Genomic DNA, 24,743 nt, shown 5'->3' on the forward strand with positions numbered 1-24,743 from the left:
GGGCTGCTACACACAGAAATGTATTTTGAAATAGCACTTTGCTATTTTGAAATACATATTCTAAGCACATAGTGCCTATTCTCAAATAGCACCTATTTCAAAATAGCTATTTTGAAATCAGCACTAGAGTTGTACCCCAAGATATGCCCATTCAAGTTATGAGAAGTTGACTTTACAAGGAGTTTCATTTAATTCCTCTACTTCAGCTTACGAGGCATTTCTTCGCACTTACAAGGACCGATTTGGAGGCTGGCGGCTCTGGTAGGTAAGCACTGAGGGGATGGAGTCAGCCACATTGGTCTTGACAGAGTGGCTGTGCAGGGGGTGATGGCTCCCTGTGAGAGGGCGGCAGTCTGGTGCGGGGAGGTAGACTCTTCCAAGTTACGGCAATAGATCATTCCACTCTGTGAGATGTGGATGCTGGGTGTGCAGCGCATCCTGGCCTCGCTGCTGCTGCTCACACCCTGGGTGGCTAGGGGGCTGCTGCCACCGGCCCAGCACAGCTGAGCCTCGGGCGCCACTCGCTGTCTGTGGCGCTGCTTCCCATTTAGCTCCTGGCTCGCCCACTGCTGCCGCCTCGGCTGCCGCTGGTGGGGAGTCTCCACTGTGCAGCCCTACATGAGCGAGGCATCGCCCCTCACCAGTTGGGGTTCCCCTGTGCCTTCCTCGCTACCCGCACAGCCAGCCCCTGGCAGCACCCCCTCCCCGCTTAACCTAAGCTGTGCTCAGGCCAGACTGCCTCCCCGTGCCCTGCTCTGCCCTTCCCGCCCCCTTGCACTGGATTTAATGGGATTTGGTGCTGTTTTAGCATAAATGGGTGTACATTTTGGGGCTCAGGAATGCATAACATTTTTTCCCATTGAAATTAATGGTAATTACATTTTCGACTTACAAGAATTCGCCCTAAGAGGGTTTTTTCAGGAACGAATTACCCTCGTAAGGCGGGGGAAGACTGTATTCCTTGTAGAATGAGGGTTAGCAATTTCAAAATAATTGCTGTTTCAAATTTGTTTAGAAAGAGGTGTTGCTCCATGTAGCTTCTAGAATGGTTATTTCAAAATGCCTGTACTGTGTAGACATACCCTTTCAGAGTTACTGCTTTTCAAAATACATTCTGCTATCCCATACATTCAGCCAATATTCTGGGGTCCAAGTGCATGTCCGTGCATTTGGTTGTACTAAGTGTTCAAAGCCGCGTCTACACGAGCCGACTACTTCGAAGTAGCCGTGCCAATTTCGAAATAGCGCCCGCCACGTCTATACGTGGCGAGCACTATTTCGAAGTTGAAATCGACATAAGGCGGCGAGACGTCGAAGTCGCTGTCTCCAACAGGAGATGGGAATAGCGCCCTACTTCGACATTGAACGTCGAAGTAGGGCACGTGTAGACGATCCGCGTCCCGCAACATCGAAATAGCGGGGTCCGCCATGGCGGCCATCAGCTGAGGGGTTGAGAGACACGCTCTCTCCAGCCCCTGCGGGGCTCTGTGGTCACCGTGTGCAGCAGCCCTTAGCCCAGGGCTTCTGGCTGCTGCTGCTGCAGGTGGGGATCCATGCTGCATGCACAGGGTCTAAAACCAGTTGTCGGCTCCGTGGATCTTGTGCTGTTTAGTGCAACTGTGTCTGGGAGGGGCCCTTTAAGGGAGCGGCTTGCTGTTGCCCTGGAAGTGCTAGTCCGCCCTGTGACCCTGTCTGCAGCTGTTCCTGGCACCCTTATTTCGATGTGGGCCGCTTTGATGTGTAGACGCTCCCCTGCAGCACCTACTTCGATGTATTGCTGCCGAACATCGACGTTGAACGTCGACGTTACCAGCCCTGGAGGACATGTAGATGCTATTCATCGAAATAGCTTATTTCGATTTCGCTACATCGAAATAAGCTATTTCGATGTAGCATCCCCGTGTAGATGTAGCTCAAGTGAGTTCCCTTACCACATGATCCACATCTCTCTGTAGAACTGACCTGTCCTGGACATGATTTACCATTTCTCTAAATATCACCCCTAAACTTTGACAGCAATGATTTTTTTTTCCTTCCCAACCATTACTAAGCATATTGAAGAGTATTTGCATGGTTCAAGCTTAAACTGGAAAGACAGTTGAGTGCTTGGACCCTGTTTGTAGACTTCTATGGCCATTTAAGGATATATTTGAGTACTTTATTCTCATGTATATGCTTAAATTTATAAAGGGTTAATAAATTCCTAATATACTGTACAGTATGACTGTAAAGAATGTGGGTATCTATTAATTTTATAACTACTAGATATGTCTGTGCACAAGCAGAGTCCACATGGGCCAGGTAGTACATGACATGCTATTGTAGACCAAAATTTACAACTTTTTGTTATGCATTAAACCGATTTTTAAGCAAGCCTTTATTTTGCTTTAGTCTGGAGAAGTCACACTCAGTGGCTATAGACAACCCTAATTGCTGGGGCCCAAACAGACAATGTAGGCATTTGAAAGTATTTCTCCAGTGATGTAGAAAGAGAATCCACAAAATGTGGACAGATCCTTGGATGAAATCTCTGAAGATTTTTAGGTGGGAAATCTCAAAGAGCTTGAAAGCACTTAAAAGCTGAGCCTCTGAGGAGACAGGAGAACACTGACTGGGGAGAGAGCTGAGAGGCAGAAGCTGCATAGTTGCAGTGTGCTTCACCAAACCCAATTTAGGGGAATGCATAGGAAAAATGGAGTCTTCTGAACCTGCAAGGAAAGCCTGAAGTATAGGTAGGATAATGTTTTATAGGTCTTTTGTTTTATTTTGTTGTTCTTATGATCCTAAGGATAAGTACATAATACTTTGTTTGGAAGATATTGGTCTCAGTTACAGCATTTTCATGTAGGCTCCTGAGTGAAAATCTAAGCCGGGGCTAAAATTCAGAAAGACCTGCTGGGTATACAGTTGGTAGATAGGTATATTAACCTGCCAGAGAATGGGGAATAAATTAGGTTTCCATCTTGAGAGAAATATGGATGCAGGCGTGATACTTGGAAGGGATGTGCACAGGAAGGGAGAGAGAGAGAGAGCTTGAACTGGAAGTGTCTTGTGGATATGAATAGAGTACGTCATGTCCTGTTATAAACTATGTTTAGAATCATCTTAAAATCTGTAAAAAATAGTTATTTATGTGTTCTCATCCTTTATAATCCAATGTGTAAATTTTCCTTTAATATGAAGCATGGCTACTTTTTGTGTAAATTTTACAGGTAAGTAGTGTATTGTGTTTCTAACATAAAATAATATGGTGTGATTCATAGGAAATTAGGAACACTTGGCAGAGACCAAAAATTTAAAGGTTATTCAGACAGGTGACTGTAATTAATAGACGAACATAAGAGGAAGTTTCACTCTGGAAGGAACATGGGAGCCAAAGTTATTTAAAAAGTTTGACATTTTACCAGCTACTAAATAAGTCTGCAATTTATACTATGAAATAATTGGAAATAACTATTAAATTTATTTAAGGTTAAACGAATTGGCTACGTCTACACTAGCTTAAAACTTCGAAATGGCCATGCAAATGGCCATTTTGAAGCTTACTGATGAAGCGCTGAAATACATCTTCAGCGCCTCATTAGCATGCCGGCAACCATGGCACTTCAAAATTGATGCGGCTCGTCCAGACAGGACTCCTTTTCGAAAGGATCCCAGCAACTTCGAAATCCCATTATTCCTATCTGCTGTTAGGAGTAAGGGGATGTTGAAGCTGCCAGGGTCCTTTCTGAAAAGGAGCCCCATCTGGACGAGCTGCGCAGCGGTGAGCCGTGTCAATTTCGAAGTGCCATGGCTGCCAGCATTCTAATGAGGCGCTGAAGATGTATTTCAGTGCTTCATTAGTAAATTTCGAAATGGCCATTTGCATGGCCATTTCGAAGTTTTGGGCTAGTGTAGACATGGCCATTATGAAATACTGCATTGATAATAGTATTGCTTTGGTGGAAATATATTCAAGATATTGAGGAATAAAGAGAAAATTGTATTTCTCTTGCTTAAAAGTAAGTATTTTAATGTGCTTACCTCGTTTTGCAGAATGGAGAGACAGGAAAGGAAACAGAAGAAAAAGATGCCAACAAATCTGAGATCAGCATAGTGTTTGAAATTGCCTTGAAGCGCAACATGCCTGTTAGTTTTGAGGTATGTGTTATATATGCAAGTAGACCAGAAAAATATTAAGCTGTCTGTTCTCTTTCGAATTTTTATAAAAATGTAAAAAGCAACAAAGCATACACTATAAACTTCCTACTTTTACAAATAAGTTCATGCAAATTCTAAACATGAAAAGAAATTTAAAATTAATCTGAATCTGTTTCATTTTTATTATTAAATTGGCTGCTCTGTCAAATAATTGTGGACATAGATCAATTGCTCTCCAGTCTTTAATGGATGATAGAGTGACTCTTTGTTTATCCTTTGCCATCCTGGGGTGTAAATTGGAATTGATAGCCACATTCTTAATGTTTCTTATTTAGGCCCTGATCCTGTCAGTACTTAAGCATATACATAACTGGTCACTTAAACTACAATTGCTTATATAGTAAATGGTTGTATGATTTATCTCGTGCAGGAGTCTTAAATCTGCAGCTCTGGAGCCACAGGTGACTCTTTAAGGATTTCTTTGTGGCTCCCGAGACTGTAAGTGCAAGGTAAAAATACACACCCCACCCAACTATTTTTGATAAATGGTGAGTGTCTAAAAGCAAAATGAACAACTCATATCTAAATAGCAAACTATATGAGATCTTGAAATGTTGGATAACTCTCCCTAGCATCCTTCAGAGAGAGAGAGAGAAGGTTTGGGAGTGAAGGTCAGGAAGACAGTAGTACAAACACACGTAAAGTGTGAGGAAATAGAATATGTAAAAACTTTGTGAAAGTCCTTTAGTAAGCATGTATGACATTACAAATCATTACATGTGTGCTGTTCTTAAAATAGGGGTTAAAAAAGCATGGTTGGGCATTATATAAAGGACTGTCTCATATTCAAATGCTTTGTGGCTCTTGAATTATTGAGCTTTTTACTGAATTGGAAAAAATGGCTCTTCTTGCAGTTTTGGTTGCCAATCCCTGATCTGCTATAAGGGTACAAGCTGCTCTACAATAATGTTGCCAGACAAATAACTGATTACTTACTACTGTGCGTTTTATACTCCACAGCCTCATGCTACTGTATTGTAAGGTTTCATAGGACAGCCTGTCTGGAGCACCCTCCTGTGACAGGGCACTGCATTACAGGCATACCTCCTTCAGTTTTCACGCTCTCATGTGGCTCAATAACTTCACTTCTGGCTTTCTTATCTTAGTATTATGCCTCATTGGGATGAGTTTATTTCAGCATCATAATCTACAACAAGAGACCCAAATATGCAGTCCAAATCTAACCCCAATACCGGAAGTCATTAAAATACAAGACATATCTCTCAGTGTCCTTCATACTGGTACATTCAGCTATGTCCAGACTTTTTTGGTCCTCTCTAGTCCTTGTCTCGGGACAGCCACCTCAAATGTTCCACTGATGATGAGCAGTCTTGCTGCTCATCCTTTCTTCAGATGTCCCGAGCCGTCCCCAATCACAAATGCCAACCAACAAATTGCTTATGTGTTCCAGAAACTACCTTCAGCTTCCTTCTGGGACTGCTCCAGTCTGATCTCCTGAGTGAATTAGTCTGCTCTGACTCTTTGGGAGTCCTTCTCACTGTCTCTTTCCATAATCCTTTATATTGCTTACGTGCTGCACCTCCCTCTTATGAGGCCAAATGGGTGCACCTGCCCTGACACAGGAATGCTGGCACCAACTTCAAATATAGGGGCCATCTACCCTGTGACATAGGGCCATACAAATCAATATGCTAAAATACAGGCAGATGTTGGGGGGTTGGAAGAGTTTTTTTTTGAAGGTGAAGAGTGATGGTGCTTTCGATGCGTTAATTGAGAGGTTGTCTGAGCCATATGTGGTGTCGCATAAGAAGACATGAAGATGATAATGCGTAAGGAAGGGATATTCTACTGTGCCATTTTCAAAAGAATATTCTGAAATATGATTACTATTAATTATAAAAAGATAGTTTCTTACTCACCTACCAAGGGACAACGTGTAATTTAAATATATATAGGGGAGATTTCCAAAATCACAGGAAATCACCCTCTCAAAACACCGTCTCAAAATCACCCTCTCAAAACATCTGTTTATGTTGTTTTGTGTCATTAAATGTAAATATTGGTGACATTCTTTGGTAAAAGAGAGCTGTAACCCATGTACTGTTTCAAAAAGATGGCTTATATTTTAGTGAAATAAATAACATATTTGTGATAACCTGCAGGATTTGACATTTCTCATGAGATGGTACTTAAGAACCATTTTGTATTATTCCATGCCTTAAAGACTTCATTGTGTTTATCAAATGATACCTATAGAATGGTCAGCATTTTGTGCAGCTGAGAAAGCTTTAGTAAATGTTGTGCTCTGTTTCATTGATGAACAAATTATTAAAGGTATTTTTTGTTTCATCCGAACAGTTTTTCAGAATTGCATAATATCTGGAGAATGGGGAGAGTTCGTCATGTAACCAGGTTCTAGCCTGTGATGTCAGTGGGGTTCTATGGGTAGAACAGAACAGACTTTGGGTCTAGCAGTTTGGCTAATGGGGAGTTAAACAATTGCATAACCTCAAGTGCCCTGCCTGATAAAGCAGAGCTAGTTGTTTGTTCTCCAAGAACTTCCAGAAGCTTTGTAAAGCAGCTTTGGTGTATAAAGAATTGACTTTTTTAAAAAATACCTTAAAATATTAAAATTCTATAGTAGAAGAATTCCACTCCAGCTCTGTCGCTGGTATGTGCTTTCTAGAGTGGTTCAGAGGCCAGAGGGATAATAGAATCCCCTATTGAAGCAACTTGCAGCTATTTTAGGACTTGTGTGGGTCTGTTACTGAGCAGGTTTTAAAGATGAGTACGGTTGTCAGTCACCCTATGATCTGTTGCTGTTGAGCAAGCTTCTTGCATAGTTTTTCCTGTTGTTCAGTAAAGAGACATCTGTCTCACCCTTTGGTCTTTATTGATGTTGAGAGTTATAAACTGGTTTTGGTTTATGCATTTTATGTTCTGTGTGTGTTAGTTCAGTCTTTTTCCATTCTTTAAAGGCAGGACTATAATTAATTTTGCAGCAGCGTGTGTTGCAGTTGGCAAATTATGGGGAGGAGAACCATGCATTGTTTGATTGGAAAATACCATGTGTGACAGCTATAGTATTAGTTAAGTGTTTCCCTTTGCTAGGAGTCACAGTTGCATGCCTGCCAGTCTGCAAAGACCTGTTTGGTAGTTAGTTCCCTTCTAGTTAGAGAGGAAGGATGCCTGCCAGTCTTCCTGTATCTGATTTGTGGGGACTTCTTGCTCAAACAGTTTAGATTGGAGTTTCTGTATAGTTAATAAAGATGGGAATTTTTTTATAAGGGCAAAATACCACATTTCTACCTGTGTTTTCATTTGCATTAGGCGTGGATTTATTTGGTATTTTCTAAAACCTTAAACAGTGATGGTTATAATTGACTTTGGACTTTTAAATGCATACAATGTCCCATAGTTTGGACTATGGAGATGTGAAGCCATCTCCTTCTATGCTCTTTTTATTTCACTGCTACTGTACTCCTGCTTTTTTCATTTGTCATCATGATTAATTACATTGAGCTTAAGTTATACCTGTTATAACTTGACTTTAGTGGCCCTACACCAGGCATTAATTTGGCCCATTTTATGTAATGATCATGGAGTTAGAATTACAGAGGAAATTGCAGTTGTCTATGCTATTCAGATTCTCAGCTCCAGGATGAATATCCCACGTCTTGAGCATTGTAGTATACTAGTATGTAAAGTGGTTAGTATTTTTGTTTAGCGAAAATTGAACTCAGTTACAAACCTTGGTGTTCGTGAATATATAGCACAAATGTTTTAAATAGAATACCTTTTAAAAGTGTTCGTCTGAATTTCTAGGACCCACCAGAAAGGTTTTATGTGAAGCTGGTTGTTGCAGAAAAACTCAGCTTTAATACTGCATCTGATGAAGTGAGTCTGTGCTCATGAAAGCTCATGCTCAAAACTCTTCTGTTAGTCTATAAGGTGCCACAGGACCCTTCGTTGCTGTTACAGATCCAGACTAACATGGCTACCCCTCCGATACTTGACACCATGCAAGGCACTGCATTTAGCTGTATGGAATGGAAATCTATCAACCTCACAAGGAAGCTTGCACAAACTCAGACAGACATCGTTTTTCTCTCCAAATGCAAATGAATGGACATCATACCAAATGGACTAAAGGTGAAAAATCCTTTGCAATGTACGTACTGCACAGACTACAGTGAGAGATTATGCCATATACTCTCGAAGAAACTGAGGAACCACCTAATCAGCATCCTGTACAACAAACAGGAGAACATCAAAAAAGAGCTCTCAAATCTGGAGTCTTTCTTAAAAAGCAACCTTCAACACAAACTTCCACACCGCTGAACTTTACTAAAATAAGACAGGAGGTTTACATTAGACACTTCACTACTCTACAGTGGAAAAAGGACTGCAAGCTGTCTAAACTGCCTGCCTGCCACACAGAGCCACAGCAGTGGTACCACTAACTCAGCCAGCAATATCGTCAATCTGTCCAGCTACACACTCAGCTCAGCAGAAGAGTCTGATCTTTCTTGGGGACTCTCTTTTTGCCCCATCACCCGCACAAACATAATACAGTTCTGCGGTGATCTGGAAGCCTACTTTCGCCATCTCAGACTCAAAGAATACTTTCAACACAACACTGACCAGCACATCGTTACACAGACACCCTCCCAGCAGCACAAGAAGAATAACTCCACGTGGACTCCTCCTGAGGGTACAAATAACAGTCTGGACCTATATATAGAATGCTTTCGCTGACGCGCACAGGCAGAAATTGTGGAGAGAGAGCATCATTTGCCTCACAACCTCAGTCATGAGGAACGCAATGCCATCCACAGCCTCAGAAACAACCCTGACATTATAATCAAAGAGGCAGATAAAGGAGGAGCTACTGTCATCATGAACAGGTCTGACTACCAGAAGGAGGCTTCCAGACAACTCTCCAATACCAAATTTTACAGGCCACTTTCCTCAGATCCCACCGAGGAATACACTAAGAAACTACACCATCTGCTCAGGACACTCCCTTCACAAGCACAAGAACAGATTTATACCAACACACCTCTAGAGCCCCGTCTGGGGCTATTCTACCTATTACCCAAGATCCACAAACCTGGAAATCCTGGATGCCCCATCATCTCGGGGATTGGCACTGTCACTGAAGGACTGTTTGGTTATGTGGACTCTGTCCTCAGACCCTATGCCACCAGCACTCCCAGCTATCTCCGAGACACCACTGACTTCCTGAGAAAACTGCAAGACATTGATGACCTACCAGAAAACACTATCCTAGCCACCATGGATGTAGAGGCTCTCTATACCAACATCCCACACAAAGATGGAATAAATGCTGTCCGAAACAGTATCCCTGATGATGCTACAGCACATCTGATGGCTGAGCTCTGTAACTTTATCCTCACACGCAACTATTTCAGATTTGGCGACGATATATACCTTCAAATCAGCGGCACAGCTATGGGTACCCGCATGGCCCCTCAATATGCCAATATTTTCATGGCTGACCTGGAACAGCACTTCTTCTTCAAGTGTCCCCGTGGGTGCTCCACAATAGGTGTCGGGCTCGCCCGGCGCTGCAGATCAGAAATCTTCCAGCAGTTTCTCCTGGATTGCGCATGCGCCAGCGCGCGCCGCCCCCTGCGCGCCCCCGGCTGCGTGCACGATCCGGTCCCTGCCAGTTCCTTCTCAACTGCCATCGGCTGCAGACGGAATCTACTCAGGCTAAGGCCAGAGTCAGATTAAATAGTGGTTTTTTCTACGTGTCATTCGTTGTTTTTGGTTATTAAAAAAAAAAAAAAAGAAAAAGAAAGGCGCGCAGAAGAGAAGAGCGGACGTGAAGGCCATTTAGGCCGCCTGCTGCCCCGCAGGCCGGTGATCACTATTTGGGGTGGAAAGGCACGGATTAAGTGCTAAGTACCCTATTAACAGTAAAGGACTCACCACAATGGCTTCTTCAGGTTTTAAAAAGCATGAGTCATGCCGCGAAGCTATGCCGGCCTCTGTGGGGCATAGCTAATGCATCCGATGCCTGGGGGAATCACAGGCTACCCAGAAGTGTTCTCACTGTGCTAAGCCCACAGCCAGGGCCAGGAAGGACAGAGCGATGAGGCGTAAAATGCTCTTGTTGATAAGGCTCTCCAGCCGGACTTGCCGGAGAAGCCTCACCCAGAAGGGCCCTCTGGGTTGCATAAGAGGAGGGCAGTTTTCTCTGACTCCCTCGGTGCAGAAACGGAGGAAACTCTCTCCCTGGCTCGATCCTTGCCGGCGTTTGCAGCGAGCAGGACGAGCGGAGCACACAGCCCCCAGCCGCATACTCAGGCAAGCGGCAGCACGGCAGCGCACATGGCAGAGGCTGAGCCTCCGGTTATACAACAGCTGGCACGCGCGGCACCTAGAGCGTCAGCGAGGCAAGCGCCGGACCCGGCGGCACCGCCACAGGCGGCACCGGCCGCCACGGCACCAACGGTGCAGGGGCACCAGGCACGGAGCCTGCAGGCACCGGAGGAGGATACCCGCGTGGCACCGCAACTGATGGTGCTGAGCGCTGCGCTGACAGCGGGGCCAAGATCCCTGGCACGGAAGGGGGCGGTGCCGGCCCCGCAGGGGAGGGGCAAGGCAAAATCAAAAGCCCGGCACTGCAGTCCATCTCCGGACAGGGCTGCGCTGCTGTTAGCACCTCCCCCTGTGATACACACGCCGCACCGAAGGCCTGTGTCTCCACCGGCCCATCCGGAACCTCCTTCTCCGTTCCTCCAACCAATGTCACCATGGCTTGGGCCACCTTCACCATTTCTGGGATTGGATCCCCTGGAGTACTATCACAAGCCAGTTTCACCTCTATCTGTGTCGTCGCGGAGGTCTCGCTCTCCCAGACATCGGGGGTACACACCCCGTGAGTGGTCTAGGTCTCCATCCCCAGACCCTTCCCCATGCTGCCATGGTCGTCCTTATCATGCTGGACACAGACACCACAGGCCTACACCCAGGGGCAGGTCCCGCCCGGCTGCTCAGTACTCCCGTGGGCACTCCTGATCTGGGACAGAAACACAGTTGTCTCAAGGGGAGTTAATTTTAGAACCCCGAGACTTTCCTTCACAATCCTCCAGCGAGCAAGTGTATTATCGACCGCAGGAGCCCGAGGGTTCGAGGGAGGTTTACCCTAGTGGTTCCTCCTCATCCTCCCCAGATGAGGCCATGGCCCCCGGGGATGTCTCTCCCCCAGATGACCTTAAACAGTTTCAGGAGCTGTTTAAAAGTGTGGCTTTCACACAAGACATTCAAACGGCAGAGGTGCAGGAGAAACATCACAAACTCCTGGAAAATTTGAGACCCCGGCTTCATCCAAAATTGCTATTCCACTGGACGAAGCCATTCTGGAGTCAGCCATTACTATATGGCAGACTCCGGCCTCTGTTCCGCCTACGAACAAGAGAGAAGATAAGAAGTACTTCATCCCGGCAAAGGGCATGGAGTTCCTCTTCAGTCACCCACAACCAAATTCTTTGGTGGTCGAGTCGTCCCAGCAGAGGTCAAAGGCTTCTCAGTACAAATCGGGGGGATCGGACAAAGATGCTAAGAAGCTAGAGCTGTTTGGCAGGAAGGTATACTCCTCTTCTACCCTCTATTGAGAATGGCAAATTATGGGCACACCTAGCAAACCATAATTTTGATAATTACTCCAGGCTTACTGCCCTCATGGATTCACTTCCGGAAAACAAAAAGCCAGTGTTAAAGGCGATTATTCAAGAGGGCTACGCAGCATTGTGGATGGGAGTCCAGATTGCCCTGGACATGGCGGACACGGCGGCATGTTCAACGGCTACAGCAGTGGTCATGCGTAGAGAATCCTGGCCCCAGACATCGGGTATCCCGAGGGACCTACAGGCGAAGATCATGGACCTTCCCTTTGATACATAAAAGCTGTTTGCAGACTCAACCGACTCGGTCCCTCACTCCAGTAAGGACTCGAGTGCTACACTTAGAACCTTGGGCATTTATACTCCCCCATACAGGAGGGAAAAATTTTATCCTCAGCAAAGATGCTACGCTTACAACCACAGCGTGCTCAATATCAACGGGGCTATGGCCAAGGGCGCTGTCAACAGCAGCAACAGTACAGAACTCCTAGACGACATTCTCAACAAAGCCATACGCCCTCGGGTCAGGCCCAAAGGCAACAAGTTTGACGGGTATGTCGGGGGCTGCACTATTAATACCCTCGCTCAATGCCAGTCTCATCTCATGTTCCATCATCGCCTCAGACCGTTCCACTCCCAATGGCAAAAGATCGCCACAGACAAATGGGTGCTGGAGATCATAGCCACAGGTTACGCGATCCCCTTCCAGTCACTTCCACTGACGAAGCCCCCCACCAGGCCTCACCTCAGGGATGCTGCCACGAGGCGAGGCTCAAGCAGAAGGTGAATCACCTGATGTTCATAGGGGAGGTGGAAAGAGTGCCGGAATAATTCCAGGGGAATGTTTTTATTCACGCTACTCCCTACCAGAGAAGAAAACAGGAGACTGGAGGCCCATCTTAGATCTTTGGGGCCTCAACCGTTACTTGCGCAAGCAACGTTTTCGGATGATCACAGTTGCCTTGATACTCATGGCACTGGACGATGGAGACTGGGTTGCAGCACTCGACTTACAAGATGCTTACCTTCATATAACAATCCACCCGGCACACAGGCGCTTCCTCCGCTTCACGGTCGGCCAGGAGCGCTTCCAGCACAGGGTTCTTCCGTTCGGCCTCTCCTCGGCCTCCAGAGTCTTTACGAAAACCCTGGCAGTGGTGTCAGCCTGCCTGCACAAACAGGGGGTGTTTATTTTTCCCATATTTGGGCGACTGCCTGCTAAAAGGGGCCTCGAAGGCAGAGGTCTCACGCATGATACACGTCACAGCGGACACGTTTTTCTTCACTGGGCCTGGACATCAACCTCGCAAAGTCAAAGTCCGAACCCACACAACATATAGAGTTCATAGGGGCACACATAAAATCTATCACAGCAAGGCTGTACCTACCCGACACCTGCTTCCGCGCCATCAGTTTGCTGGTGCAAGTCATCACATACAGCCCCACGGTGCCGGTCTTAACGTGCTTACAGCTGCTGGGCCACATGGCGGCAGTGACGTTTGTGGTACAGAATGCCAGGTTGCACATGTGAAGCCTGCAGCACTGGCTGGCGAGCGTTTACAAACCAGCATCCCACACTGTCCACAGGGTGGTGTCGCCCACAACAGAGGTGCTCAGATCCCTGGCGTGGTGGGAAAACCCCGAGAATCTGCTAGTGGGGGTGCCTTTTTCACCAACCACAAATTTCTATTTTTTCTTACTACCGATGCCTCCCACATAGGATGGGGAGCGCACATCGGCAACAAGGTAAGGCAAGGGCTATGGTCCCCTGCGGAACAGACACTGCACATAACCATGCTGGAGCTCAGAGCAGTGTTCAACGCCTGCAAACGTTTTCGAGATTACCTACATGGCAAAGTAGTCGGGATTCAATACCGACAATACCTCCACTATGTTTTACATCAATCAACAAGGAGGAGCACGATCCTGTGTCCTGTGTGCAGAAGCAGTCCAATTGTAGAATTGGTGCATCGCCAACAACATAACGTTGAATGCCTCGTACTTGCCGGGCACTCACAACGTGAAAGCAGATCAGCTGAGCAGGCGCTTCGCAATCACGCACGAATGGCAGATCCACTCCGATCTGCTACGGCGCATTTTTCGTACATGGGGGTTTCCCCAGATCGATCTGTTTGCCACAAGGTCTTACACAAAGCCAGAAGGGAGAGAGCTCACATGATACCCATAGCCCCGCTTGGGATCGGCAGCAATGGCTTCCCTTGCTTTTGTGCATGTTGGACCGCCCACTGCTCCCTCTACCAGTGGCGCTGGACTTACTCACGCAGGCTCAGGGGTCCTTAGTGCACCTGCACCCTCAGGGTCTGCACCTACAAGCATGGCTAATCCATGGCTCAGCTCTTTAAAGAGCACGTGTACGGAGGGAGTACAACAAGTCCTGGAATGTAGCTGAAGGACCTCCACCAGGAGGACTTACAAGCAGAAATGGACTCGATTCACAGCCTAGTGTTCCGCCAAGCAGTTAGCTCCCCTTGACGTTCCTATACCTGTAATACTAGAATACTTATTGGACCTCAAGAGAGGCGGGCTTTCTCTATCCTCGCTAAAGGTCCACCTCGCTGCTATATCAGCCTTTTGGCATACAGAGGAAGGGCCCACGGTATTCGCCCATCCTATCATTACCAGGTTCTTGAAGGGGCTGGTAAACCTGTACCCCCCTCGGAAACCGCTTCCACCATCGTAGAATTTGGACTTGGTGCTCAGCACGCTATCAGGTCCACCTTTGAACCATTAGCCACAGTTCCCATACGTCTCCCTACGATAAAAAAAACAAAAAACTAAAAACAACCTTCCTCCTTGCAACTACGTCAGCCCGCAGGGTGAGTGAGCTCGCGGCAGTGATGGCAACACCGCACTGCACAGTATTCTCAAAGGAGGCGGTAACCTTAAGGCTGCACCCAGCCTTTGTTCCAAAAGTCTCTTTGGAGTCCAATCTTAACGAGCCAATAGTTTTACCCTCGTTTTACCCGAAGCCTCACAGCTCCGGCAAGGAGGCACGCCTGCATCTCCTGGATGTGAGGAGGGTGTTGGCCTTCTACATAGACAGAACTAAGTCCTTCCGGAAAACGGACAGGCTCCTAGTCTCTCTCTCTCCCAGGTCAAAAGGAGAAGGTCTCTCTTCACAGAGAATCTCTAAGCACATTGTGTCCTGTACAAAAATGTGTTACAAGCTTCAAAATGCTCCTTTGCTGGCCCTGCCCAGGGCTTACTCCACCAGGGCGGTGGCGGCGTCAACAGCCTTCTTCAAGGGCATCATGTTAAAAGACATCTGTAGAGCGGCGACCTGGTCATCTTACAACACCTTCACCGAGCATTATGCCCTGCCTCGGGTATTCGAAGAAGATACCCGTCTGTCGACAGCAGTCCTCTCAGGGGCAAGATGCACATAAACCGATTACCCACCTCCTAACTTGGGTACTGCTGGGTAGTCACCTATTGTGGAGCACCCACGGGGACACTCGAAGAAGAAAGAGAAGTCATTCACCATAGTAACGGTGGTTCTTTGAGATGTGTCCCCGTAGGTGCTCCACCACCCGCCCATCCTCCCCGCTTCGGATCTCTGTCTAGTGTTTTTCAGGAGCATCCGAGGTGGTTGGTCAAGGAACTGGCGGGGACCGGATTGCACACGTGGCTGGGGGTGCGCAGGGGGGCGGCGCGCGCCGGCTCATGCGCGATCCAGGAGAAACTGCTGGAAGATTTCCAATCTGCGGCGCCGGGTGAGCCCGACACCTATTGTGGAGCACCCACGGGGACACATCTCGAAGAACCACCGTTACTACGGTGAGTAACTTCTCTTTCCTTAGCTCTCGTCCACTAACACCCCGTCTCTACTTACACTACATTGATGACATCTTCATCATCTGGACCCATGGGAAGGAGACTCTGGAGGAATTCCATCGGGACTTCAACAACTTTCACCCCAACATCAACCTCACCCTGGAACAGTCAACACAGGAGATCCACTTCCTGTACACCACGGTGCTAATACACGATAGCCACATCAATACCACCCTGTACCGTAAACCTACTGACCGCTACGCCTACCTTCATGCCTCCAACTTCCATCCCAGACACACCACACGATCCATTGTCTACAGCCAAGCACTAAGATATAACCGCATTTGCTCCAACCCCTCCGACAGAGACAAACACCTACAGGATCTCTACCAAGCATTCTTGAAACTGCAGTACCCACCTGAGGAAGTGAAAAAACAGATCAACAGAGCCAGACGTGTGCCACAAAGCCTCTTACTACAGGACAAGCCCAAGAGAGAAACCAACAGAACATCACTAGCCATCACCTACAGTCCTCAGCTAAAACCTCTACAGCGCATCATCAGGGATTTACAACCCATCCTGGACAATGATCCCCCACTTTCACAGGCCTTGGGAGGCAGACCAGTCCTTGCCCACAGACAACCTGCCAACCTGAAGCAAATCCTAACCAGCAACTATACAGCGCAGCACAGTCACTCTAACTCAGGGACGACCCATCCATGCAAGAAACCTCGTTGCCAGCTCTGCCCACATATCTACACCAGCAACACCATTACAGGACCTAACCAGATCAGCCACACCGTCATGGGTTCATTCAGCTGCACATCTACCAATATAATTTATGCCATCATGTGCCAGCAATGCCCCTCTGCTATATACATCGGACAAACTGGACAGTCTCTACGTAAAAGAATAAACGCACACGAATCAGATATCAGAAATGGCAATATACAAAAACCCGTAGGAGAGCACTTCAATCTCCCAGGCCACACAGTAGCAGACTTAAAAGTAGCTATCCTACAGCAAAGAAATTTCAGGACCAGACTCCAAAGAGAAATTTCTGAGCTACCATTCATCTGTAACTTCAATGCCCTCAGCTCAGGCTTAAACAAAGACTGCGAATGGCTGGCTAAATACAGAAGCAGCTTCCCCTCCCTTGGTGTTCACACCTCCAGATCAACTGCTGGTAGTAAGCCCCTCACCCTTGCTGACTGAGCTAACCTTGTTATCCCCACCCTTGCTCTGGCTTATTTATACCTGGCCCTGCAGATTTCCAAGACCAGCATCTGATGAAGTGAGTCTGTGCTCATGAAAGCTCATGCTCAGAACTCTTCTGTTAGTCTGTAAGGTGCCACAGGACCCTTCGTTGCTGTTACAGATCCAGACTAACACGGCTACCCCTCTGATACTTTAAGAATTAGATATACCTCTTGTTACTTTGCAAGCTGGGCACTTATGGAGTTTACCAGCTTTGCACCATACAATCTCTGCTGATGTGGATGCGCTGGAGCAGGTTCAGCGGAGGGCAACAAAAATGATTAAAGGGCTGGAGCACAAGACCTATGAGGATAGACTGAGGGATGTGGGCTTGTTTAGTTTACAGAAGAGAAGACTTAGGGGCGATTTAATAGCAGCTTTCAACTCCCTGAAGGGGAGTTCTAAAGAGGAGGGTGAGAAACTGTTCTCAGTGGTGTCAGATGGCAGAACAAGGAGTAATGGTCTGAAGTTGAAGAGGGAGAAGTGTAGGTTAGATATTTGGAAAAACTACTTCACCAGGAGGCTGGTGAAGCATTGGAATGTGTTGCCTAGAGAGGTGGTGGATTCTCCATCCCTAGAGGTTTTTAAGTCCCAGCTTGACAAGGTCCTGGCTCGGATGACTTAGTGGGGGTTGATTTGTGTTTGAAGCAGGGGACTGGACTAGATGACCTCCTGAGGTCCCTTCCAGCCCTATGATTCTTTGCTCTGCTGGAGGTTTCGGGTGTTCCAGGAGGAAAGAGTCACTGTGTTAGAATTTTTGGCTTGCTAGGTACCATCTGCGCCACATCAGGAGAATGGAATGGAAACACTAGATCTCCCTCTTCTGACCGTGCTAGAGATTCGCAACCAGACAGATCAACCCCTGTGTTGGGAGAGAGGGTATAAGAAATCCCTATGGCCTAGTTGCAGTCATTGCATGATGTTCAACACAAGGGTAAAATCCTGATTTCATTGAAGTCTGTGGTAAAATATCCATTGGGTTCAGTGGGGCTAGGATAACATGCAAGTTCCTCTTTTTACAAGTGCCAGAAGAGCACTGTCTAAAAGGTTCAGGATGGGGAGGAAATTTTTTACCTCAAGACAAAGTTTCAGGGCAGCCTGAGCTAAAACTAACAAAACTCCCAGACTTCTTTTTTTCTGGGAAAAGTTAAACATAGTTGCCTTTTCACCTTCATTTTTGTATCTTTTGATCCATCTATGTACTGACTGTAGTATTTACATGTGAAATTACCACAAAGCAGAGTTTGAAAATGAAGTACATGCATAAGGAGGCTAATACATACCTAAGGTTAATGGCAAAACTAAATAATGCAGGGACATCACCTTGAGAAAAAGAACATCAACACAAAACAAGTGAAAATATTTTTAATGTTGTGGATTTAAATCTATTAAAGACTCAGTTACTGATCTAAGACTGGCTTAGCACTTTTATCTCACGCCCCTTGTACTCTGGCATAGCCATTCTTCACCAATTGGTTCTATGCTACTGAGCAATGCTGCATACCACTGAAAAATATTTATTTTGATTTTGAATATAATAGAAAAAGGTGCATATCCAAAGCTCTGAGTACCCCCAATACACATGATGAAAACAAAATTAATTTAAATAGCTGCTTTCTTCTCTAATAAACAACCGAACTGAACTCCCTCCTAACCACAGAACTCCCACCTCCCATTCACTCCCACCCCCTATTGATAACCTTCATCAAACCATGGAAAAAAGTGCCGTACTTGTGATAAACACCTCATGGTCATGTCTTTACATTATGATGATGCATTATGAGGTTAAAGATTAGTATGTGTTCTCAGATGATTTGACTTGAAATCATTTTTATTCAATAGGTGATAAAGGAAAGTGGCCCTCCACACATGAAGAGCTTTATTACTCGAGTTTCAGTAGGCGAGTTCTCTGCAGAAGGGGAAGGAAACAGTAAAAAACTTTCAAAGAAACGCGCCGCAATGGCTGTCTTACAAGAACTCAAAAAACTTCCACCTCTTCCTGTGATTGAAAAACCTAAACTTTACTTTAAAAAACGCCCCAAAACAATATTAAAGGTAAGTGTGTGTATATGTCACAACAAGCAGTTTTCTCTTAGGAAATCATAGAATTATCAATATTAAATATAGGAAAGACCTATGAGGTTGAATAGTCCATTTTGCTGCCACTTCCTTTTTCAGTTCAAGATTTTATATTTATTTGTATAACTTGAATTTTAAATTTCCTCTGTATGTTGGGGTTTTCTAAGTCCCAGTAGTCATGGCTCTAATTCTCATTTATCATATGTGTGTGACGAGAAAGAAGACTTTTCCATAAATGCATCAAATGTATTTGCCCAAAAGACGTTGTCTATTTAGTCCAAAGAAGAAACACTGTAGTCAACGGAAATTCGTCCATTGACTCTGAGAGGCAAGATTCATAAATTCAAAGGCCAGAAGGGACCACTGTGATCATTTACTCTGACTTCCTTATTAGAGCAGATTTCCTCTCTCAGAATCCTTATTGCTGTATATTAGGGGTTTTTCCTAACAACAGTTAGAAGAATGATTATCTACTTCACTCTCAGCTCTCATAGTAAAGTCTCAATGAAGTAAAAAATTCTCTGTATTAAGACAGCATTTCAAGGATTGGTTCTTATTAAGTAGAGTAGTGTCTCTAGTCTCCTGTTTAATATATTTTTATTTGGTATAAAAAGAGATTTCTTATTTTTTCATATTTATTTTTAAGCTTTATTTAGATATTCAGTATGGGGAATTACAGTATTTTTGTAGGTCATTTGCTCACTGGTTGATGCTGAAGTGAGTGTCAAGATGATAGCTTTTGTTTTGGTATGTGTGAAATGCCTTTCGTCTGTAACAATCTATAGCTTTACTTTCCAAATATTGAAATACCCAGATAATTGTGCATGAGGAACCCATGCGTTGTCATAATAGTCTTGTCTCCTTGTAAAGAAAGAACAAATCGCAGGCCTTGGAATGATTTTTTTCTTTTTAAAGTTAGATTCAAGACATTGGTTTGCATTTTAATTACACTTACCCATTTTGACTTAAGTTTCAGATTAGTAATAGATTTATCTAGCACTGGAACAGGTGTGTGTTCCTGTAAGTATAATATAATATAGTCATATTGATTTCTCTGCGCCAATAATATAGTGCCATAACTCCCATCAGTAAAATGAGGGTTCCATGGTAGCCCCTATCCCAGTTACCACTAATACCCAAGAAAACACATATGCAGCCAAACTGTGTATGTATTTGGACAGCACTTCTCACAGCACATCTTTTCATTGATTGTTATTGCTACATCAGTGTCCTCTGTTCATTATTTTAGTTTTATTTTTAAGTTTTTGTTTGTTTTTGTTTTGTTACGGTGCCAAGTGGTGAGACAAAGCAGTCCGGCTGCTTCAAGCTTAGCTCGTAATGCATTCATAATGTTTACAGAAAAACCATGAATAACATGATTTGGATGAGGGAAAAAATCATGAGACGGAAAGCCACGGCATTGCTCCTGAGATAGTCATTGACAAACTGCTGCACTTAGAAGCCTGATACCAGTTGATTTTAGCCACCTACGAGTATTTTTATAGATTCATCTATCCCGAAAATTGCTTACTGTAAGGTCAATGTTTACTTTGTGCCCTTGGAAGTTAGACTCTGTTGTCAATGCCCTCAGCTTGAAGGAGACTCAACCCATATCCCCTGAGTGCAGCTTCATTATGTTTGATTGGTTAATCAATGATAGTGCCTTAGAAAGGGTCTAAAGCTCTGTTCACATCATCATATCACCTTTACAAGCTCCACAGAAAAAAATCTTAAATTCTTCTGCAGGTTTTTGTATCTAGGTTAGAAATTATTTGATAAAACTCTTCAGGTCTCAAAACCACAGAAAAGACCAATTCCTTCTCAACCTTTAGTGGTCAAACCCCTGAAGAGCTTGTAGAATTTGAACTGTCCCTCCATTACAATTTTCCCTGTGTCATAGGATATTAATAGGCTTCTTACTACACTGAAGAAGCTTCCTTTTGAGCCTCTAGATTCTTGTGAGCTCAGGTTTCCTAAATGGAGTGTTTATTCCTGGTGGCAGTAGATTTATTACTCTTTCTAGGCTTCATGAGCTTCAGTCCAAGTGACTGGTCCTGTTTTGTGCACTCATTTCCTTCGCAATATGGGGCCACCTGAAGTGACCAGCCTTGCATCTGATCTAACAAAGGCAACCGCATGGAGTTCTCAGCATACATTTATGAAACATTACAGATTAGGTTTAGCAGCATACAAATACTCCGCGTAACCTGTTGGCACTTCAGTCCAGAAAGTGGCTTTGTCAGTGGCCTAAATTCCATTTTATTTTTAGGATAACATTTTATGGTGAAGCAGCTAAGCTCCTTGGACCTGATTCTCCACTGAGCCATCATTTACACTACTGAAAGTGAATGCAAAATTATATTTTTATTTGTAGCATTTTGTATCTATTTTGGACTGCATAAATTAATAGCCAGGGTGCAGGGCAAAGGAGAAGAAAACCTTTCTATCTAGAGTACTCCCCTGCCATTACATGTGGAAATAGGATCCCTGAAGACTGAAGAGGTACAGCATCACAAGTGCTGTTTTTAGAGAACTATTACTGTATGTGCCAATAATTTCTTTTTAGAATATTGGTTTTTAGGTGGGTGGGAGATTCAAGGTGCATGCTTGCCTCTGGGTAACTGGAAAAAAATCTCTGTAACTGATATTTCTGAGTGTATTGAGGATGATGAAAAAATGCATTTTTCCAATTTTAAAGAATTCTGTCCGTAATTCTTTGACTTGATTTTGATAGAGCTACAGCAAAAAATGTGTGAAATTTGAAATCTGCTTTGGACATAAGTAAAATTCTCACAACTCTATAGCTGCAGGAGCTAAGGGAACAGCCACCACACCAGAGCTTTGTAAGGTATGCAAGCTGAATAAGCAAATAGCTTTAGAGAGATCAAAGCCAGCTGAAGCTGGAAGCTGTGCAAACCACCTCCTACAACTGCTTTTAAATATTTTTCCTCTTTTAATTTTTCTCAATTGAAAGCTGGGATTTTCAAAGGCACGTCAGGTCTGCTCTGCACTAGAAGATTTGATCCATTTAACTGTTTCAGTCCCATGAGTGGTGTAGTAAAGCTGACCTAAGTACACAGGTAGACAGCACTAGTTTGATGGGAGAATTCTTCTGCCAACCTAGTTGGAGCTTCTGAGGGAGGTGGATTCCCTATGGTGATGGGAGCAATCCTTCCCATCAGCACAGGTTGTGTCTACAGTGAAGTGCTACAGCACCTATGCCATTCTAATGTTTTAAATGTAGATGATTCCTGAGTCTGGGCTTGGTCTACACAAGAAAGTTATGCTGCTAGAACTAAATCAGTTAGGGGTGTAAAAAATACTCCTGATTGATGTGGTTAAGCCAACATAATCCCCAGTGTAGAAACAGCTTACTCAGTGGAAGTGTGTTTCCATCAACATAGCCACTGACGTTTGGGAAGCTGGTATCACTCACAGAAAAACTCTTTATTGTTGATGGCTGTAATTACTCTGCAGGCTAGACCACCGTTGCAGTGCTACTGTAGTATTCATAATGTAGACATACCCAGACAACAATTCCTGTTGAAATTCAGTGGGAGCTAGTTGACTAATCTCCTTAGGCTCCTTGGAAGATCACACCCAAAAAATTAAATGTGGAAAACTAGCAATTATCAACATTAGAGCTGCAAACAAAGCTTCTGCAAACCAGGATGTGCCAAGAATTACGGTGGCTGTGGGGCTGGCGGTCCCATTTTGGCAGGTAGTGCCCAGGCAGACTGACTAGCGTTATATGATGTGATTAGATAAGCCTCTTCTCTGCTTTTGCTTCCAGCATTGCTATGGAGCTTATTAGTGAACACAGTTGGTAAACTATGAGCCTGATGCTAGCCAGTGTAGATGCAGACATGATCACAGTTTTCAGTGTGGTCAAAATAACCTTAATAACGAGGTTTTCCTGATTTGAGTGCCTGAATTTACACCCTCACTGTAACTGGGGAATCTGCCTTTTTAATAGGCATGGGGCAACCAATAGGCAGGTGGGCAACAATGAGCAACTGATCCCAGGACCCTAGCAGGTAGGTATTAGGATGAGCTGATACAGTTACTCTCTACCTTACGATTGACCTACAGTCTCAGTTGAAACGTAGAGGAGAGCTCCCCCCTGAAGGTGGTGAGGGGAAAGCCAGGACACTGTCCCTCAGCACTGGAAAGGGTCCTGCCTGGTAGTTACCAGAAGCATTCAGTTCAAACCTGTAGCTAGACTAATGCTAGCACTCCTTTCTTGGTCTTTGAATTGCTCTGTTTGGGAAGACAAACAGAGCCCTGAATAAAGGAACAGAAACCTAAGCTGGGTGTAGCTGTCTTCCTATCCCCAGCCGGAGAAGTACCAGCCTACGCTTATGATTACATTTAATATTTAATTACTCTGTTTCTTTTATTTAAATTTTAAACTTATATAGGCAAGAAAGGTGTCAAAATCACATTCTTGCCCTCTTGATATTTGACAAGCTGATTGCTAATTTTAGCACCAATATTGGGAATCTATTTTTTACAATTGCACTTGTGCTTTATTTAACACTACCCATTTTGCCTCTGCTTGGCTCATTGCCCACACAGCTGTCACGGAAACTGCCCTTGTGCATGACATTGCCCTAATTCTTTCACCTATAGAGTTCCAAGCAACTCCAGTAGATCTACCATATAAGATTCACAGCACAGCTCTCCTGATACTATCTCTATTCCTTTCACTTGCTGGCCCTCCGTTTATATACCTTACCGTTTGTTTATTCTTACTTGAGAAGTTCAAATGATAGCACAATAGTGTATAGATATAATCCAGTTATAAATTCTTCTCTGTTCTGGCACATGCACCTACTACACATGGCATTGGACAAACTTTTTAATCTTAATATTTGCCTCTCACGTTTCTGTCTGTCTGTCTCTCTCTCTCAAACATACACACTTTTTTTTGATAGCTGTCTGCTTTACATGTAATTTGTCACACGTAATTACTTATTAAGTGGGTTCAGAAGCTAGAGAAGAGCATTCTGGGCTCCAGTCTTTGAATCTCAGCTTGTTATGGAACCTGGAACAAGTAAACCTCTCTGTTCCTTCATTTACTCCATGGAATGAAAAGTACATTAACACCACCAACACCACAACATTGGCTGTTCTGAGGATTAATGCGATTAGATGGATTTTTCTAAAAGCAAAGCATTGTTTTAACCTTCAAAGCTTCCTTTCTTTGTCATTTTTAGCATAATTCAATTACAGTATTGCTTGGGTGAACTCCTAGGAGATGGGGGAAGGCTAATACTGCTACAGGAGTGAGCAAACTTTTTACACTGGGCCCCACTTTTTGTCTCTGCAGCTAGCAGGCACTCCCTTCTCCCACACCTGTCTAATGTAATCTAAACTGATGGACATTTCAGTTATGTTCACATGAAAAAAAAACACCCTTTCGGCATGTGTAAGAAAATAAGTGTGCAGAATGTAAAAACTTTATTAATTGGTATACAAATACATACATAAAAACAGTGACATATTTCAACATTTTAACGATATGGATGAGCCTGAGACCCAGCAGCTGATTGTGGTGCCCCGCCCCCCGACACTTTGCTCACCTCTGTACTACTGCTTACCTGCTGTAGTTCCTGCGTGAGGAATGCAAAGGAGCTGTGCAAGGGCACGCTTCAGACTCCAGTGCCCCACAAGCAAAGCTTCATAGTGGATTGCTGTGTGAGCTGGGAGAGAAGGCATAGAAGCAGGGTCTCTTTTATGCCCAAGATCACTTCTTGAATTTAAGTGCAATCCGGGATCTACCCCACCCCTTCC

The 24,743-nt window shown here is 44.7% G+C and overlaps 1 protein-coding gene across 5 annotated transcripts in view; it reads left to right on the forward strand.

The window, feature by feature from the left end:
- STAU2 (staufen double-stranded RNA binding protein 2) overlaps positions 1–24,743 on the forward strand; it is a 247,048-nt gene that overhangs the window by 77,037 nt on the left and 145,268 nt on the right. For all 5 annotated transcript variants that reach the window (XM_074987073.1, XM_074987072.1, XM_074987069.1 and 2 more), the window contains exons 7-8: positions 4,036–4,140; positions 18,711–18,923. In XM_074987073.1, coding sequence (XP_074843174.1) covers positions 4,036–4,140; positions 18,711–18,923 — 318 coding nt within the window. The remainder of the gene's footprint in view (positions 1–4,035; positions 4,141–18,710; positions 18,924–24,743) is intronic.

This window comes from Carettochelys insculpta, chromosome 2 (genome assembly GCF_033958435.1).
Source record: "Carettochelys insculpta isolate YL-2023 chromosome 2, ASM3395843v1, whole genome shotgun sequence".
NCBI classification, from domain to species: Eukaryota; Metazoa; Chordata; order Testudines; family Carettochelyidae; genus Carettochelys; species Carettochelys insculpta.